Below are 20053 nucleotides of genomic sequence, written 5' to 3'. Positions count from 1 at the left end.
GTGGTTAAAATGGAATTGGATTGTCGCTGCGTAGTTTCGTTCCGTAAATTGTCAAAGTCGTTCTCGTCTCCAAAATGAATTTCAGGCCGTGAAACATTTTTGCACTTCATCAAAGGCTTCCCTTTCAACGAGGAAAAGAGTCTTCTTTGCATTTTAATTACGCTTCCTAGCAGCTTTCCACTCCGTTGCTTTTCCTTTGCAGAATTCGCAGAGGCTGGATAAGAAGAATAATAAGTCACTGGTGCTACTGAACGATTGTAAAATAGGATTAGACTTGATTCCATTCAAACTTGTTACTCGGAGCAGAGGTATTATCCACTCCATTGCGCCGCTTGAATGGAATAACAATTTCTTAGAGTATAAAAGCCGTCAGCGCGTCTTGCAAAGTTTGTTTTCAAGCGCCCAATTAGTTTGCAAATGTCAGTCATGCAAGGAAATACGGATCTTTTGCCATATGCTGATTATTAAAACTTGATTGATATTTCATAAAGAATAAAAAATTGTACCAAAATTTAACAAATTATAATGAATCTAGACTAGAAGTTGGATTTTTCTATTGCTTTAAAGTCACAAAATTGAGGCACCACCATCTGTTGACAGGTATTTACGGTTTTTTTAATCTTTTTTCTTTTTAAACACCGCCACGATAAGTTTTAATAAGAGTGGAAATAAATATAGACCATCCCAGTAGGAATGGTATACGCATACAAATTTTCATCTAAGATTTATTGTCCTTTTTGCCGCAATCAGCTCTAAATAATGATTTTTAAAGGAAAAGTTGCCATGACATTTGAGAGATAAAAAAATAAATCCTGTTAAAAATACACACCACGGTTTTTTTAAACGTGGGGAGTTTCAATTTGGAGTGAGTTTTGTTGATTGTGCTCGTAATGAGCCAAAACTCGCTTGTAAAACAAAAAGAGTAAGGGCTAAAAGATAATCAAAGCCGAGTTCATGAGTGGGCGGCTCACAATCAAAATAAGTCGTCATATTGAAAGTCCGTCGGTGTATAAGTTGGGAAGCCATGTTTTTGGCACCCAGGCCGGTTTGTCAAGCAGCCACTCCCCTAATTTGCCTGCTAACTATCTCCATGTGTAGAGCCAAAACTAATTGCATAAGCAGCCAAGTGTGCGGTGCGAGAGATGAGATAAGTGCAGGCAGTGCAGGAAAGCACGTGCCGCGCATGGATTTTTGCCCACACGCAGGCGTCCGCCGCCGGATTTTTGTTTCGTTCGCACGTCCCTTCTTCGTAGCTGACAGAGTATTATTTTCTCTGCACCGCTTCATTAGCACGCACCGTCTAATTGCGACGAATTTCGCCCGGTAATCCGAGTTGGCATTTAGCCAAAATGGCAAATTGTCACAACGGACCGTTGACGTGGGAGCTGAAAACTTTCTGGATCTTTTCTCTTTACATCTCGTATGCAGCGTGTCTACGTGCCAAGCACTGCACTACTTGTTGATTCGCTGCGGTTGCGCTGGTCATCCGCGAAAAACAGGCTATTAATAAGTTCTGATGTAGGAAACACGATACCCACTCGGGATTCCCAGATAAAATGCTCTAATATTAATTTTGTGCATTTTCAGGCTTCATATTAAATTTTGCTGCTTGAGCAACTCGATCAAAGCATCGCGAGTTTAGTTGACAAAAACTTCCAATAGAAAATGATATTAAAATTTACGAAATGGCGCAGCTCTGCTAAGCTTACTCAGGATGGATTTTTAAAAAAGAAAAATAACACGTCTTCGTATTGTATATACAGCAGCTGTCTGGGCCCCGCAGGCCTCATCAGTGGCACAACAAAATTCTTTGCATGGTAATAGCTGCGAAAAATTCTGAATCAGCGATCGTTTAGCGCGTCCGGATTTACTCACAGCTGAACAACAAAAGGAAACGAGTGACAATATCGAGTCAACTTTGCAGCTCATCCTTCCTATGATCTAAACTTCCTTTTAAAAAATCCCAAGCTTAAAATGCCATCCTTTTTAATACACAGTGCTATTTCAAAAAGTAATATTTCGCTTATTCTAACTCGAGAGTTTTAGAAGGAAAAATTCCCTAATGACTGCAACTGCTGCCAGTATATGGCCATAAATTGGATATCCGAGGATATCCGCCTATTGACATAGGCTGTTCAAAAGTATATCTTTTGGTTATCCGGATATCCTTTGGAAATCCTGAAGGATATCTAATTTCTTTCTGTTTGCCCTATATTTTTTATATATTTTCCCTCGATATTTTGCTAATAGCTAGCCATCACCAGCAAATCCACACAGATGAACCATTTTGTTAATTTTAAATATAATAAGAAATCAAATCAAAACTGGAAACTGGACCATGATGAAATTTTGAAATAGTAAAAACTGCAATTCAATCAAGCAAAACGCGTTATTGAAAACGTGATAAGTCTTTGTTTCTTCAAAGATGAAGATTTGAATTAATAAGTGGGACCATTCTAATGAAATTACAACTTAAGATTCGGAATAGCATACCACCCATGACCATAAATATAGCTCTTAATATCCCAATTTTAAGATTAATTGCTGTTTGTTTGGCTATTCTTATGAAATATATTTAAACGCACTAGGCTATTTATATAGCAAAATGCTATGCAAAAATTGTAAATGTTGTTTTGAATAACATATCGGGTTTGTGGTTAGGGACAGCACGTTATAAAAAGAGTAGTTGAGCGATAGGGATTCTAGGAATAGCCGAGCATAATTAAGTGATTATCAGTTCTACGCAAACATCAGCAATTTTGCTATTTTTAGACCTTAGTAGAGAGCATGTAATTATTTTATTAGCTCTGTTTAAATATAAAAAAATATATAAATATTTCCTGAACACTCCTAAGCTAAAATTTAGCGGCCCTAGTTTAGCATTTTTAACGTCTTAACCGCTCTTATTAAAAATTAGCTGCTGAGGTAATAAAATGCCAATCATTCTTCTTTCTTAATAAGATATTACAGTTGTACCGTAACATCTGGGGGTACCCCACGAGAGGAAAAATCCGTTCTTAAATAAACCCGTCAAAACTTTACTGCCACAATGATTAACACATCACGTCTAAAATTTTACGAAGCGATAAATAATAAAAGTGCCGACAACTCTGCATATTTCACTGCCTTAAATGTTTAGTTTAACGCAGAAAACGTTCGAGAGAGCTATTTCGGTCGCTGTCATAAATAATCAAGGTAGAAATCAAATGTGTGTTATTCGACTGTGGTTAAGCGGCGAATTATGGATTATACACTTTAAGCTATGATCGACGGTGTGATTATTATTTTATCACGCTGCGGCTGCTCTCCCGCCTTACATTTTGAGCGCTTCGCCGCCCTCCGAATGCGGCAGGAAAAACTGGTCCCACTGCTTTTTGAGAGAAGGGAAACCTTAAGCAGGTCTAAAAATAGCAAATCACGAGACGACCTTAAACACTGACCGCAAAAGTAAAAAATTGCTGCTCACATTGTTCGGAAGTGAAATTTTTAAGTCACGTTCAAACGTGGACGCTCGCCAGATCCGAGTGTAATAGATGGCTTTTGCACCAGTGGAATAATTGGCGAGCTAAATAGTGTATTTCAACCGCAGCTATTTATAAAAATGGTGTGCGTCGCACAAAAGCTGCCAGGCAGGTTGCAATTGCCGTTTGGCGGTGGCCAGAGCTAAAAATAACTTATAACACAACAGGTTCCTTGTCTTCTTTTGCATCGTTTTGCCCGCTGGCCGTTGTTCACTGACCCGCGAAATGGCAAAAACATCAAAATGTCAAAGGGCACGAGTGAATATTGTGGAGCCAAAAATAAACACATATTATATATTATCATCACTACTAAATAAACTGGTGATGCGCAATGCTTTTTTGTCACTCATGAGATAAATAGCTATTTTGATGCATGGCTACATAATTTTGGTAATAATTCCATAGAGGACTAATAAGCTTTAACGTTCACAATGTCATCGATACTATTTAATACGCTGATTCGACTGAACGATACACCGCCGAGCTCTATGAAAAATGGCTGAATATTTAATAATGATTTCAATCTCAATTTCTTTTGTGCTAAAGAAATTTTTATAAAAGAGGATCTTTCTTGGAACAATTTTTTCCCATAAGAATTCGTTCTGGGCTCTATATCTGTAGCAACTGAATACAGAGCAAAAAGCTGCAAAATATTCTGATAGCTGATTAATTTCCTTTTTTTTTCATCAAAAAATTAGCTTAAAGATTTTAATAGCCGTAAAAATATTAATGGTTATTGTTTTATTGCAGATTAATGTTTAATTTTATGCACTCTAGGGACTTTAATATTGAAAAAACTATTTAACCACATTTTCCCATGTTGTAAAACGTTTAAGAAGCATATTTTTTTCTGCACAGAGTTTTGAATATCAAATTTAGCAGCTCATATGTAACACTTGATGAATTTTTCGTCTCCAGGAGTAATTAATTTTTGTATTTTTATTTACTTATAATTTTCAAATAAATTTAGAGTTAATATTTAAAAAATTTCATTGCTTAAACCGTTGCTGAATTATACATACTTGTATAAATTTGCTCAGATCACGCTAAGCAAATATTTCAACCAGCTACGAGCTACTTGCGATTTAACTAAAAAAATGAAGCCTAAAACTCGGTGGATATTTAGCGGAGGTGAAAAAATACACATCAATAATTGCAGCCGACGTCTACACAGACACATTTCATCAAATAGTAAATGAAAACAAGCTATCAAAATTAGTATGAAAACGTGGTTTCAGATTTTAAACGTCAAGGGACGTAAATTTCCCAGCGTCTCTTATAGAATTTCAATTTTGCATCCACACAAAATTATCGGATAATTAAGTTAAACAACACCCCTGGTTTAATGAACCAATCATACTTTCATCAGGCTGAAGCGTTGCGTCTCACTCTGCTCCGAGGCAGATGCAAGAAAACACGAAAGGGTGGAGCAATTTGAAAAAGTCCGACCTTGAATTTAAAAGTGCTATGTAAGCTAAATTTAGACTGGATATGTAAATTAGGCAGGCGAACGTTCGTTTCTGCGTTTATAATGGCAAATTGAGAGAAGTTAATAAAACTCTGTAAGCAAATAACGTTCAGATAGATATCACGCAAGATTAAAAAATTTGCTTGAGGCGAAAAGGGAAGGAGAATTTTTCGTTAAGAAAAATCACGCTCTCTCGCCTCTAAAAATAACTATTCTGTTTTTCGTAACCAGAACACGGAAGAGATCTATTTTCGACGAGTGCGAAAGTGAAAATGCGAGAACATTGTTTAGCCGCATGACACATTACACACGATTCGTGCCAAAAGTGGCCATTTGCCAATCTTGATGCCAATTTTTTCTGTCCCGTGACCATTTATATTCATTAAAACAATTGTTACTTCGTTTGCAACTGAAAGAGCCTGCCACGCACGTGTCGTTGTCGAGATCGAAATTAAGTGGAGCGCGCGCAGTTTTATTTATCACCAGCGCGGGTTTTCCTGTGCTGGAAGAGGTCAATGACGTTTTTTTCCCACGAGACGAAAAAGGATAAAGAAAAAAATCGAGAAGATTTGGTTCCTGACATTTACGCGCGCTGCCAAAAACGAGCTGTTTTTGCTTCGTATTTTCAATTATTTTCTGGCGAAAGAGATTTGTTCTTTACAGCAGCATCTATTATACTGCTTTTCTTAGTAAATATTTGTTTCGTGCAGTGAATTAATTTAGTAATATGAAAATCTGAACGGCACAATGAATCTCAATAAAACCAAGACCAATATGACAAGAAATCAATCAATTACAATTATAATAAGCGCTTTAAAATTGTGGCATGTGAAATCAACAAAGCGCAAATTACAATATATACAATATTTACAATGATAAAGAGTGCTAATTCTGGATCAACAAGAAGGTTTAAATTTAAACATGGTCCATGCCCTTTTGAGCGGATGTTGACCACAAGAAGTGAACGACCTCATTTATCGACTCTGATCTATAAACTGACGCTAAAAATATCCAGCAAAATCTATAAATAACATTGCGTGAGAAGTGATAAGAAACCGTTTATTTTCCTGTTGTTATGTAAAATTCAGCGACTTCCTCAAAATAAAAAAATTTGTACTCACGTGCGAGAACATGGGGATGTTGAGGGCTTCGTTGACGGTGGCCTCGACGTTGCACGTGTTGGCTTCAGGACCGAAGATGGCCTTGGTGCCATTGAAGATCATTTGCACGAGGGCTCTGGTGGCGTCGACGGTTTTGCCCTGGGTGTCGTGGTAGCGAAGCCGCAGCGTCGCCCACGGCAGCAGGTCCGCCGTCTTGTTGATCTCGCTCATGGCGTACAAAATCGCGCCACTGATCATTATCCCCTACGCACCAGACAAAACAAAAACGTGATTTAATTTATTTAAATAAAGAGAAGGAAAATTTCTCTTAAATTAATAGCATCGCAAGGATAATTTTACGTGTGATGCTAAACTGCAGATACATATTTGAAAAGGAAAAGGACTAACGAGCAAAATTAGGCACATTTTATTCAATTATAATTAAAAAATTTTGTGGCGTTGTGTGTTGTGTTTATTAGGGCAGTTAAGATTAAGATATGATTCTGATTGTTGGAATGCTGTCAGATGCTTGATATTTATTGTATTACTTAGAAAAGTATGCACTTCCGACAAGCAGCCCAAAAATCTGGATGGCAATTAACTCGAACTAACATTTCATACTCTGGTAAATGATGACGTCTTTCATCCCATCATCTCTCTTAACTTACCCATTGTCCCGTCACCTTTTTACCGATTTTTACTCCTTCAAAATTTCACATGCTGCTCTTCAAATCATACATTATTGCACAAAGAAGGATTTCTAGTCTAATTTAAACGGTTGCTGAGGCTAAACTTGTATGTTTTGCAAACCCAGGTTTTTGCATAATGCTCTTCCATTTCATTAATAAATTGTTTTATGTTTTGGTTAAAATCAACATATTATTCATATTGTATGGGTAATATCGGTAAAGATCTAATTATGCCACAAAAATTCTCTGTTAACCTTTTAGTAAAACTATTTATCACCCCACATTAAACAAATTAAATATTTTGAATTAAATGGATATACTGACCATCTTGTGCTTGTTGTCGCCCTTGAGGGTGGGCAGGTATCCGATGTAGATGTCGTGTTTGGTGGAGTTGGCGTCCTTGCGCGTGTAGCCGGGCGGCACGACGGCCGTCGACTTGGCCTGGTTGTCGGCGAGCACCGAGTTGGCGGCCGGCGGTCCATCGGACAGAGCCACCGCGGCGTGGACGACGGCGGGGGCGGAGGCGGCGGCGGCGAGCACGAGCAGCACCAGCAGGGGGGCATTGCCGGGCGGGCGCGGGGGCCCACGCGGCATGTCAGGCCCGCCACTGCGTTGCGGCGTCCACGCGCTCAGCACGCCCCTGCTGACCGCTTCACGTGCCGGTCTACTCCGCCAACCGGCATCACAACCTAAAACACACACAATAACAATTTTAATTTTGGTACAAAAAGACTTAGTCGGAAGGGATAATAATAAGGAAAAAAGATTGTAATAGTATCGATTTTTTTCGGATTTTTATCGATGGTTCACACCCTCTTGGTTTGTTGTATGTTTTTAGGATTGTATAGAGGTGTCGAAATAACCAATTTTTACGAAAATTTGGGTTAAAATCAGGTTTAACGGGCATCTAGGCGTTTTATAAAATTAAAATATCTCCAGTTCTTATAATGCTAGAACATTTTTTGTGAAAAGTAACCCATTTAGACAGCCTAAGACATTTAAATAACAACCATGTACGTATTTTTAAACAGCAGAAATGAAGTAGTTATATGAATTTTATTTTCTATGCGTGGGACAAAATTTTGCCCTAAGTGTGCCTAGAAAATTTCAAGATTTTAAGTTCTTTTATGGTTGAAAATAATTAATTCCATTTGAGGAAATAAAATATTAAAATTCACATGAAGCTACACTCACTCAAGCAGGAAGGAAAAATGAGGCAAAGTTATCATAGTTCTATTTTATAATTCATGGAGTGTTCAGTCATAATTTGTTTTCTTATCATCAGTCATATAGTAATACGACTTTTCATCCTCCTCCTCCATGTGTAGAAGGAGCAAACATAATTTTGCAGAGAAATTGTGCAAATAGACTTGGTAATGATCCTAGATAGCCAACATTGCAGAGGCTAAAGAGGGAAGAAAATAAAGTAAATCTCATTGACGTTGATGCCAGTAGTTATTCGAGGCGCAATTTTCTGCTCGGCAAACAGGCAGCTGCCCTCTCTCACATTTTGCGAAAAGCCGGTCCATAGTTTGCATTTGCATTTGTTTGCGAAAACGTTTGTGAATCCGACGAGAGCTTATTTAGTCGGCATTCATCTGGTTAAAAGTAGGATGATTTCTAATTATATAACGTGTTATTTTGTGACTTTTGAAAGCAAAAATAAATTTAAAAAAGACCTTGTTGAAAATTGTTTTTTTTATCTCTAAATGAATGCAAATATCAAACGTGGATAATGCTGTTCTGCATGATATTTCCTCAATATTTATATTGTTGGTTTTGTTAAAGCCAACATTTACCTGAAGTGCTGCAAAATCTGCCTTAGATTATCCAATAAATCATATATATATATATATATATATATATATATATATATATATATATTTAATATTGATTTCCGCAAAATATGTATTATTTGACGTTGAGTTAGATTTTTTTTAAACGGCCCTGACTGTTGTTCCTTGCAAATGATTTGATTCAAATAACATCGGGAGCGAAGGAGCAGCCCAACAATTACTGAAAAATCAGCACATCTTTATTTTTGCCACCCTGACCACTGATGACGTTACAATATTATGGGGGGCTGCCGTCTTTTAAAACGCGACGAACAATTCTACAAATTCAAATCTGATTTTCAGATTTTTTAGCACTACGCAAAAATATGTGTGATTTAAAATGGAATTATTTGCATATTTTTAGTTTCCATAAATACACAAATAATAATAATTAATCCCTATAAATAAATACAGTGAGTTTGAAATATCAATTTGGGCGTTAATTGACCTTTAAAGGACGAAATCTATGGTAAAATTTCCAAGTATAATCGTTGCGTACGTGCAGATTGTAGCAGCATCCATGTCCCATGAAAAGGATCAAAATTAGCGTTTCAAATTGGGGCAAATGCGAAAATGCGCCCGCCCCGTAGCGGTTGTTGGTCGATGAAGCAGTGCAACAATGGCGCGCGCTAATGAGTTACGCGACAATGCTTTCCACTTGGCACCGGCGTCGTAATCACTTTATTTGGTCATTGCAAATCTAATTCGCACCAGCGGATATATCGAAACACGCGTGTCCGTGACCTTGAAAAGCCCTGCGACGCGAGAGAGTTAGTTATCGCCATGCAGTCGCGTTCGCCGAATGGAAAACACTGTTCACTCTCAGCAACTCTTGCGGAAAAGCGAGATAGTACAATACTGTACAATTAGTGGCACTGAATTTAACACACACGAATGACTTGTTTTCCATTCCTCTGGGAAACATGTAAAAGGAACAAACCAAGTAATTCTACACAGTATTCAAGCCTGTCTGAAAATCGTAATAAATCACTTTTTATATTTTTAAAACATATAATTTCAAACGGCAATTAATCTGATTAATAACTCATGTATGCATTTACTTATTCTTGAATGAACTGTGGTGTCATCCCCAGCTCTCAATTACTTAAAATTAACCCTTTTGGTACCCATTTGAATGTTTTAAATATTTAGTAGACAGTAGTTTTAAATGTAATAAAAATTACTCTAGATAATTTTTTATGAGACTACAGGTTATATTTATCTTTAACGACTATGTCGTACAAGCTGTAGAAATCACACCTAAAACCATTACAAATATATTTACATAAAAAAGATGCGAAAATTACTATGTATTAATGCTTTTCCGAGACCAACAATAATAATTATTGTCAATAAAACACATTGTGTCAACATTGATTTAAAACGGTGTGACATATTTTTCAATTTATTTACTTTCGACACCAATGAATCACTAAATTTGTCAAAAAAGTCCGGGGTTTCGCAACACTTACCAATTCTCCTTACTACACAGAAAACATTTTCCACTTAAAAACGTGTGGGGTGGATAAATAATGCAAGCGCTTTATTGAAATATTTAGAATGAGAGCGATGATGAAATTTCGTTTGATCCTTCTGGAAACAAGGGTAGAATTCTGCGTTGGAGCTGCAAGTGGGTTTTGTGCCAGGCTCGTTAAACTCTGATTAGTTGGAAAGTTCTGAAACTCGAGTTTCTACGGCATCAAGGATTTCAACCCGTCCAAAAGTTTCTCTCTGTGTGTATGCAAGTTGTAGTGGCAGGTGCAGAGGAAATCAAAGCCGAATCGGCGTCGGGGACAAAGCGGCAGGGGTGGCAGGAAAAGCAGCACCCCTGAGGCGAAGCAGCGAAACGATATTTGCGCCGTCCACGCCCACGCTCGCCCCTGGGGCGGCTTTTTATGTTTTCGCACATTCGGCCAGACTTTTGTGCTATGCCTCGCGGGACCAGAGCTCGTTTCGGGGTTTGTCCACTGGGAATCGAGACAGACTGTTTCTTTTTTACAATATTTGTTCGCTTTGTCCGATTAAAGTAGCTTGAGGCTGGAAAAAAATTGATTTTTTTTAATTATTGTTAGTTTTATCAATTTATTCTAGTAGTGAGACAGAGCTCGTGTTTTGAAAAACATACAAATCTTAGAGTTGATTTTTGCAAAAACTAAAATAAGTATAATTTTGCTTTGATACGATTCTAAGACAGGTAAATAAATAATTTAGTATCTTAAACTACGCTGTAAGCATCCTATTCTAGACACAAACGTACCGTGCTTTGCGCCTCTACGATGAAATACGAAATATTCCAGTTTATGCCTCACGTGCGATGTTGCATACCGATTTTACTGATGCAGGAAAATTGTTTATCATCGGAAAAATAATCAGCCTCGACCCAATTACTGTTTGGAGTAAATGCGCGCAGACGACCAGGAAGGCGACTCGCTATAAATAAATAAAATAATATCATATTGATAACGTCACAATGATCAAGTCTGAAAAATGGGTCACGCGTCATGCTTCCTGTCTGCTGTATGTGGGCAACTCTCCTGGGACAGCTTAAAATATCATTTTATCAGGCCAATGCCGAGTTGATATATTAAATTAGAATATATATCTGATATTATTCAATTTTATTTATCATAATATGAAAAGTAGGCTACACATCCTTCCTTTACGAACTAGAACAGGTTCCAAGTAAACTGCTGAATTTATACGAGTTTGGAAGCGTTTTATTAACTATAATCATTATTTCGTTAGCCATGCAGCCCTTCAATTTCAAATCAAATTCTAATTGTAAGCAGAAACTTCAGCACTCGAGTGTTGGCTGGCTTCACAAGCGAGAAAGAGCAGCCGAGGGATGAAAATTAATCAGGCAGCCTTGTGTGATTGGAAGCAGACACGATGATTAAAAGCACCGCAAACACGCGTTCACATCGAACATATGAGCACGGATAATACGACCAAGCATGCAGTGCAGCAAGTAGGGAGACAAGCAGGACTGTAAATGGCGCGCGGCACGGCATTAAACAGGAGCTCAAAAACCACCCACGCGCTGCAAATAAAATGCAACGCGCCGCACGTGCCGCTCCGGGTCGCCCCAATTGCACGACAAATTAAAATACAAAAATAAAATCTAAATCAATTTTCATTAAAACTTGTATGGGAATTGTCTTACAAATATTATTATAGAACAATAAACAAAATTATATAAATCACTTATTTTTTTGAACACTTCATATGCTCATTCTCATAATTATATTCGTGTATAAATTTATTATAAATTTTGTATTTTTTAGGACTCTTTGTTATTTTAAACGATTTAATTATATAAAACAATGAATTTTTTGTAATTTCAATTACAATTTTCGAATAAGCGATCACTCGAGGTTTTCCATGTTTAATATAAATAAAACCAGGCTTCATCTTCATTGATTAAAATATTCATTTAATAAGAATTTTTATTTTGCTTCATGTGTCTTTGATTAGAGATCGAGAGGTTTAAACCCCCCCCCCCCATAAAAATTTAACTCGTTTGATTTAGAGGTACAATTTATAATTTGAAATGCATAAATATATACTCTCGTTAACTATTCGGTCGGGAAACAATTTTTGAGGAAGATGAAAAACAGTTATCAGTGAACTATACTTTCTACTTTTGAGTCCCTACCTATGCATGAAAAAATAAACTCTAGAGACAATTTTTTATAATTAAAATTATAAGAGTAATGTTAGAAGAAAAAAAGTAGTTCAGATTTCTATGATTGAGACAATTTGTCAAAAATTTTAACGTAAAAAATTGCTATTGATATTTTAAGAAAATAGCAGACGTAAATAAAATCCGAGAAAACTCAAACCAAGAAAAAAAATCCTTGATCGCAAATGTCGGATTTTCATTTCCAGCTAGGGGTAGTCTAGGGCTGCCCTTGGGCGTGGTCATCGGGCGAATGCACGCATCAAAGTGTATTGGCAAAGTGTAAAGGCCATTCCGCTCGGCCGAGAACAATGGACAAAGCCACCAGCGGCGTTTTCCAATGCTGCATCCGTCGACTCGCATCGATTTGCTCTGCTGCCTCGGATAAGCCACCCGAAATCCGTCATATTTGCCACAACCCCTGTAGCCGTACTAGTCAATGTGTGTGCGTTGTTTACAACCCAGCTGTGAGACTTGCAAGCCTGCAGGCAGCGTAAAAATTGCCGTCTTCGCAAAGTTCCCAATAAAGAAAAAAAGAAAAAATCTCCTTTTTATGATCTTACAATGCATATTAAAAAATGCGAAGTACTCATAGCAGCATAAAGTTAGCACAGATGTGGTTTAATTTAAGTCCCTTTTCAGCATCGCAAAAATAAAAAAATCTTTAGCAACCAATCAAAAATCCCATCTGGTGCAAGTTCTTTTTCCAACGGGGGTAAAAATGCCTTTTCGACAGCAGCTGCGACACTAAATTTGTAATTTTAGCGGGTAAATTTCCACTCGAAAAAATATAGAACTCATTCAGACCTGTCCTCGATTGTCAAAAAATCATTCGCTTCTCTGCCAGTTTTGCCGCTTCCGTTGTTACAAATGTGGCCGACATTAGGCTTTGTTGTTGAAACGAACGTGTCCGAAGCTTGCAACGACGAGAGGCATATATAATATATAGTCAAGCCATCACGCACTCATTTGGTAGGACGAGGAGGAAATATCGTGTTGCTATATATGCTCAAAATTTGTGGAAATCGTCAATGTCTATAGAAATATTATCTAAAAAGTGATTAAATTTGCTCCTGTGATTTTAACGAGTTATTACAAAAAAAGAAATATTATTTGTTATTTTGATGTACTCAGAAATACAAATTAAATCTAGAAAAGGTTTCTCTTCTTGAATTAATGTTTTCTTTTTTTGCAAAACATTTCAGAACAGTTTGTTACGTTAAAAAATAATCATTATTTCTAGAAGAGACTATTTTTCAAAAATATAAAACATATGACGGACAAGAGTGAAAAATATGAATGAATTGAATGTGCGGGAGTGCTGTTTTGTATTATTTTTAAAATTTATTCCATAAATTAATCTGACTGACAAGCCAGAATGACACCAACCTGAAAATAAAGTGTTTAAAGGGATAAAATAAAATTAATATTAATTAAAAAGCTCGTCAGCTTGCTCTGAATTTTGTTTTAATTAGCAATTTACTCGAAAATGACAACTTTCATCTTATTAGCCTGAAAATTCAATTATTGTGTGACCATTCTTTTTAATTTTACGATATTATCAAAGCTGTTTATCCCACAACAACATCCCTCTAAACGCCTATTTACAACAAGAAGAAATTGGTAAATTTGTTATTCAAGAAGCCATTTTTATTCAGTGCCAAAAGATCTCGTTCGAGTTTTGATGTAAAAATATAAATCTCTTTGAAAGCCCGAGGACACCTGTTGAACGCCCACTTTCCACTCTACAAAACACGCACAGAGCTTTATATTTTCCGACCAGAAGCTAGTGGCCATAAAGTGACTTTTGAGCGACACAAACTAAAGAAATGAATGACAGCCAATTAGCATTTTGTTGCCGCAAACCCTTTCTGGCCTTTATCTGCGCTTTTGTGCTAATTTCACTAATTAAGTCGAACACGTACGTACTTTCATTATCAGCGTTTCCGACTTTATCTCGCACTGCCAAAAAAACTGCGACTGAGCTAAATAAACAAAGCAGCACAAGCATAAGACGTGAGTGTAGAGATTTTGGTAAAAATTATGTCTTTCACTACTTGAAGGTTTAATTTTCTGAAATTGTTAAAAATTACACTAAATGTTGAGAGCAAGTTAAATGAATCTGCAAACAACAATTGGCGAAAATTGCTCAGAGAGGCGGAGGAAAGGCAGGAAAGTGGGCAAAGAACATTATCTTATCTTTCCATTTGCGCGTCTTGTGTCATCTGTTGGTCTAAATACGAGAATTATGTTTACCCTTAAGCGCATTAATGACGTGCTCAAACAAAATTATCTTAAAAATCCAAATAAAATAGCTCTGTGTCGGCGACAAAAAGTGAATATAAAGTGCTTTTGTCTTTCTGGCAAAAGTCAATCAGGCGTGACTTTTGCTTCGAAGCGCCAGAGTGCGTGGCGGAGAGCCGACGCTAAAAATAGAATTTCCGTGATAAGAGAGCAGTTTTCTGTCGTTGGAGCCAACCTGCGACCGCTGACTGCGCTCTACGTTTCGCGTTGCGCAACTAAATCGCACATAAGGAAAAGAAATTTCTCGCCTCTGCCAGCGAAAACATATATCTTACTACAAGAAGTGAAATGTAATACCATCAGTATTACGTGGCGTCTGCGGATAATTATAACATAACTCTGCAAACTGTAGATTCTTTAATACATAAACAAAATATTCGTCGTCTCTCATTTTTAACGTTGAATAAACTGTCTTGTAGAGCTGGAAACTGGAAATGCCTCATTTCCCTGCTCTTTTAAACATCTGTTTACAAACACAAAGAGCTGGTTAAATAAACTTAGGTCTTCCTTAATAAGCTTTAGTCCGAATAAAAAACAAACATATGTACTAGAAATATTACCGCTGGAGAAGCTTTTGTGTGAAGAAATTAAAGATGCAGAGAGTGAGAATTAAACACTGATCTGATTTTGATTTTTCACCATGTAATGATTATATGAAATTTGAAGTTTGAATTTACAAAATACAATTAAAGAAGCTGGCCAAATAATGTAATATTTGTTATAAAAGAATATTTCGTTATTACATGATTTTTGATTTTTTTATTTCATTTTTTTTTTAATAGGAAATTAATAAAGTTAAAAAATATAAAAATAATTAACATTGACTAAAAGATTATGATTTTCCTTATAAATAATCACTTTGAATCATAACTATCCAACGTATTCACATCAAAATTAATTAAAAAACTATTATTTTCGCTGTATTATGATACCGCAACATTAATAACGATACTAAAAAATCAAACAAAGCTCAGCTGCGATTGCTTAAAATCGGATATGATTGAAGGTTGGATAATGTGAATTTGACCCATGTATAAGATTATTTGGAAAATAGACTTCAAATTATGTGCCACTGGGTCCAAAACATGGGAGTTGATCGACACCAAAAACGGCCAAATTCAGCAAATTCCGCGACAAAAACTCACCCTTTTTGGAATGGGGTTTTTTGCTCTTTTTATCCCTGTCCTCTCGGACCGGGAAGGGCGCGCACTGCACTAGCACGAATGCTGAAACCCGGGTCCCAATAACACCGCGAACGGATAACATGGGCGCACCAGGCCGCACATTTCAGGGACCCAGCCCAATCAAGGGCCACTTGCCTCCGCACCGAGGACTGCATTGAAACGCTAGACATTCGTCCCGTGAAGCCAAATCACGCATGCTGGAAAGGTGCAAACCAGCAAGTAGCGAGTCGCCTCCCAGCCCGTTGAGCAATTCGAGCATTTCGAGTCACTAAACTAACCACTTTTTGCCATTTCTGACATTGGGTAGCCAGTATTAAATCTCCGAACTGCTCAAACACCTCCCATTGCTTTGACACTCCTGAGAGTCCCTTAACAATGCGAGCCAACGGGCTGGTTGAAGCGGGGTTATTTTGAACTCCCTTGGTAACTGATAATCAGTCAAGGACGATCACATAGACTCCAAATCTGGTCGAAAACTGCACGAAATCGGTTTAATTTAAAAAAAAGTTTGATTTGCGGGATGTAAAAAACACGCTTTTCACATTCGGGTGCAAATTTCTCGAAAACAAGAAAATTCGTAAAACCATTTTTAATATTATGTAATTTTCCATTAAATGAGGCAAATTTTTGCTGTCTCTAACCAAAACATTTTTGTCCCCTTCGATATGCCCGGATTTTTCAAATACCCGATTTAAGTTGGTCAGCGTGGGACAGTTGAGGGCATCAGTTAGAGATCATTTATAAATTGGCATACATCCTATAGGATCAGTTGAAATTTGCCCAAAAAATCACCATCTTAAATAAATCGCTAGCTTTTAGCCCTTTTAAAATGTACAATTTTTGAAAATTCAATACGAAAGTCCAAGTTGAGACGTAGATTCAATAGACCAACACCTCCACCAAATGTCATCAAAATCTACCCTTGCCAACGAGGTGCCCACGTAGACTGGATCTTGTCCATAAAATTAAAACGATTTTTTGAAGTTTTAGATGATTTTAAATTGTGTTCTTTTTGTTCAAGCTGATGTGGAATCTATAAACAAATATAAGACGCACAGCAAAAAGCCAATTGTTTCAAATTTCCACCCCTCGTTGTGTCCGTGCCAAATCCGATAAAAACAGACACAAGAGATCCTGTGGAAATAATCAACTCAGATTGCAGCACGGATTCAATTTGGCCAAGCGGCGGCACTTGTTGACTTTAGGGACGAGGTCTGCGGTCAGCGGGCGACAAAGTGCTGCTCGCTCGCAAACACACTAATTGCATTTGTTTGTCTTCTTCCGCCTCGCACTTTTCTTTTGGGACTCATCCAAGCCAGTTGCGACACACTGCTTCTTTTTTCTCTTTGGTGCGCCGCGCTGACGACTCGGGGGACGTTGTCGTGCAATTTTCGTATGCAAATCTGCGGCTGAGCTAAAGTGCACGTGCGGCCGGAGGCGCCAACGTGACTCGCCTGCAGCTTCCAGCATATATTATGGAGTGCACCAGTCCCGTTTTCACGCTTTTTTATTTATGCTCCAGCCGTTTTGAACAATGCGGGCGCCAAATATTGGTTTTAGCTATTAATTGGACCGCATGTGGGCGGAAAGAGTGCTTTCCCCGTATTCCAGATTATGTTTTTCGCATGCCGGCTAATTAATTCACTGGGGCTTCCAAGCATTAATTTTCGTTGCTACTTCAAGAGAGAGGAGAGAAGCCAAAATTCGCAAAAAAATATACGATGTTCGACAAATCCCTAAATTTAAAAATGATTGAATTGAAAATTTGAAAACTAGGTCTAAAACCGAGTGCAACGATTTGAAGAAGAGTGGACGTTTTCGTTAATTGGTATTACTAATTTTCTTACAAAGCCTGTCCCAAGAGTTTAAATTCATTTTTATTTTACTCTCGGGTAATTCCTCATTGTTCCCATTGTTTGTTGTAGCACGATTATGTTAAGATTAAACACATTTCATTCGTCATGAGAACTTCAGAAATATATAAGCCGGATTATCTGAAAGCAACAAAGCTTTAGGTATCTTTTTTAAATATATTTCGCCAAAACCTGGCCTTATTTGAACGGCGAACTCATGAAATGATCATTTTTGCGGGTTTTACGGCTTTCAGAGATAAAAAACATATAGGAATTTAAGTTATTTTTAACTTAGTTCAGATTGTTTGTAAAGAACAAATATTCGGACAAACACCTTTTAACTTGTCTTATCAAATTAAACAACTTTGCTCTCGACCTCAAATCATCAAGATCACTCGATTTGCCCTCCCACAGGTCACTCAAGGGATCTTGGTGTGCCATACGCCTTCAACGTCCTTTTTAGCATTCTAATAAACATGTTTTTCACGTTTTGCTCGTTTTAATAAATGGAAAATAATAGTTGTCCTCTTTTTTGACACTTCACTTTCTTGCTCATAAGATCTTTTTTCTTTTAAACACAAAACCACAATGATTTCAAATCTAATCTCGCTTAAAATTTTAAGCATATTTAGATGGGCCAAAAAAATATTCAAAACTTATTCAAATTTAAAACAATTCTTCAATAAATGATGAAAATCACTTTTATTTAAAAAATACTTCCAAGAAACAGTGATTAATAATCACTGCTATTTATGCAGCGTGTTTTCCTGCCATTAATGCATTCCAATGAAGAAGAAGGTGTGCTATTTGCGTGCAGAATAGATCATTGTTTGCATCGAGATGGGAGGCAGGGTTTATTGCACATGCACAAATAACACTCGTTCGTCACCCACCGGCTGCTAGAGGAGCTCGCACGCGAGTGTGTGTGTGTGTGTGTGTGTGTGTGTGTGTGTTTGTGTGATAAGTGAGCGCGGCCAAGTCTATTTTTAGACGCTGCTAGCCAAGTCAGCCGCGGCGGAGACTGCATTCGGCTCCAACTAGATCATTCCCCACGCCACTGAAAACTCGGACGAGCACTCTATAAACACAAACACAAAGTTGACGGACGTGTTTTTCTTAACTGGACTCAACTGGTCCACGATATAGGGCCTATTTTCGAGAATGTTTTCCATATTTACGGTTTCTTTTGCTTTTTCAAGTAGAATATTTAACTGTTCAATCCGTCCAGACTTCGGATGGATAGAATAACTGCATGCATTTTGTGTATGCGCAGTACGAAAAGGGCAGAGGTCTCAGCGTGGAGAACAAATTGAAGTTAATTGCCTGGAGAAAGCAATTAATGTGTAGTTGGCTCTGGCGACAACTGCACGTATAGCACCTGTCCTACTGGCGAGAGGCAGACTAATTAATTCACTGATTAGAGCAGCTCTCATGCAAATTCCTTGATTGCCGTCCCTATTTCCGCGCGTTTTTTTCCCTTTCTCAGAGTTGAGTGCTTCGTGCATTTTCTAGGCAGTAAACTAGACCACAATAAATCCGTGATTTACTTTTAAGTTGTTCAGTCTCTGCTAACAATTACACTTTGTTTTCAATGCATAACTAATTCCTTTTAAACTAGATTTTAGTTGAAAAAAGGTGCAAGAAATTTCAAGAATTTGTATTTTGTTTCCACCTAGTTTACTCCTGTTAAAGGTTAAATTTTTCCAAATGAACTACGGATTTTCATTATAATATAGCCAAATTTACAATTTCCCTGAAAAAGCCTAAATTAGTGTATAAAAAAGTCAAGTGGTGAAAAACGTGACAAAAACACACTTATAAGAAAAAGTTGGAAATTATTAATATATTTTCATATTCTAAAACAAATTTTACATGGAAACGGCGTGAAATTTAGCATAGATCTGGTAATGTTTTTCCTTGTGGCTGGTCCAAAGTGAGAAGAAAAATGACATTCATGCCATAAATTGGTGATTCAACTTTTAACAGTGTTTTTAGCGTTTTAGAAGAGTAAAAGAAATACTAGACTCAATATCAATTAGAGAGAAATGATACAGATTCCAGGAGTTTCAATGGTTCAGAGCATGGGATTCCATTATTCAATTTTTTAAATTAGCAGCAAAGTAGTGCGATAGTTAAAAAAATATGAATAAATTAGCTCAACAGTCTTTTGGTCGACTATCTCTGCTCGTTTGCCAAGCCCCGAGTGGCTCATATTCAATAAAAACTGGGCAAAATTCCACAACTTTCAATGAAAAAAGGGGGTTTTATTTTTTGTCCGATAAAACAAACAAAAGTGCAAGACAACGAGATTGATCCGGAAATTGAAGCTTAGCAATTAGTATAAACTTTTAAATGGGTAATAGATCCATTTGTTGACAGGTTCAAGTATCAATATTTCACCCCCAAAAAGTTAATAAAGC

The 20053-nt window shown here is 37.2% G+C and overlaps 1 protein-coding gene across 2 annotated transcripts in view; it reads right to left on the bottom strand.

The window, feature by feature from the left end:
* LOC135948075 (receptor-type guanylate cyclase Gyc76C-like) overlaps positions 1-20053 on the bottom strand; it is a 52390-nt gene that overhangs the window by 17236 nt on the left and 15101 nt on the right. For both annotated transcript variants that reach the window (XM_065497143.1, XM_065497142.1), the window contains exons 2-3: positions 7103-7467; positions 6111-6353 (exon numbers count right to left, since the gene is read on the bottom strand). In XM_065497143.1, coding sequence (XP_065353215.1) covers positions 6111-6353; positions 7103-7372 — 513 coding nt within the window. In that variant the 5' untranslated portion in view covers positions 7373-7467. The remainder of the gene's footprint in view (positions 1-6110; positions 6354-7102; positions 7468-20053) is intronic.

Source organism: Cloeon dipterum, chromosome 1 (assembly GCF_949628265.1).
Source record: "Cloeon dipterum chromosome 1, ieCloDipt1.1, whole genome shotgun sequence".
In the NCBI taxonomy this organism is placed as follows: Eukaryota; Metazoa; Arthropoda; class Insecta; order Ephemeroptera; family Baetidae; genus Cloeon; species Cloeon dipterum.
The sequence above is the reverse complement of the archived record's forward strand: the minus strand, read 5'-3'. Positions and strand labels throughout refer to the sequence as shown.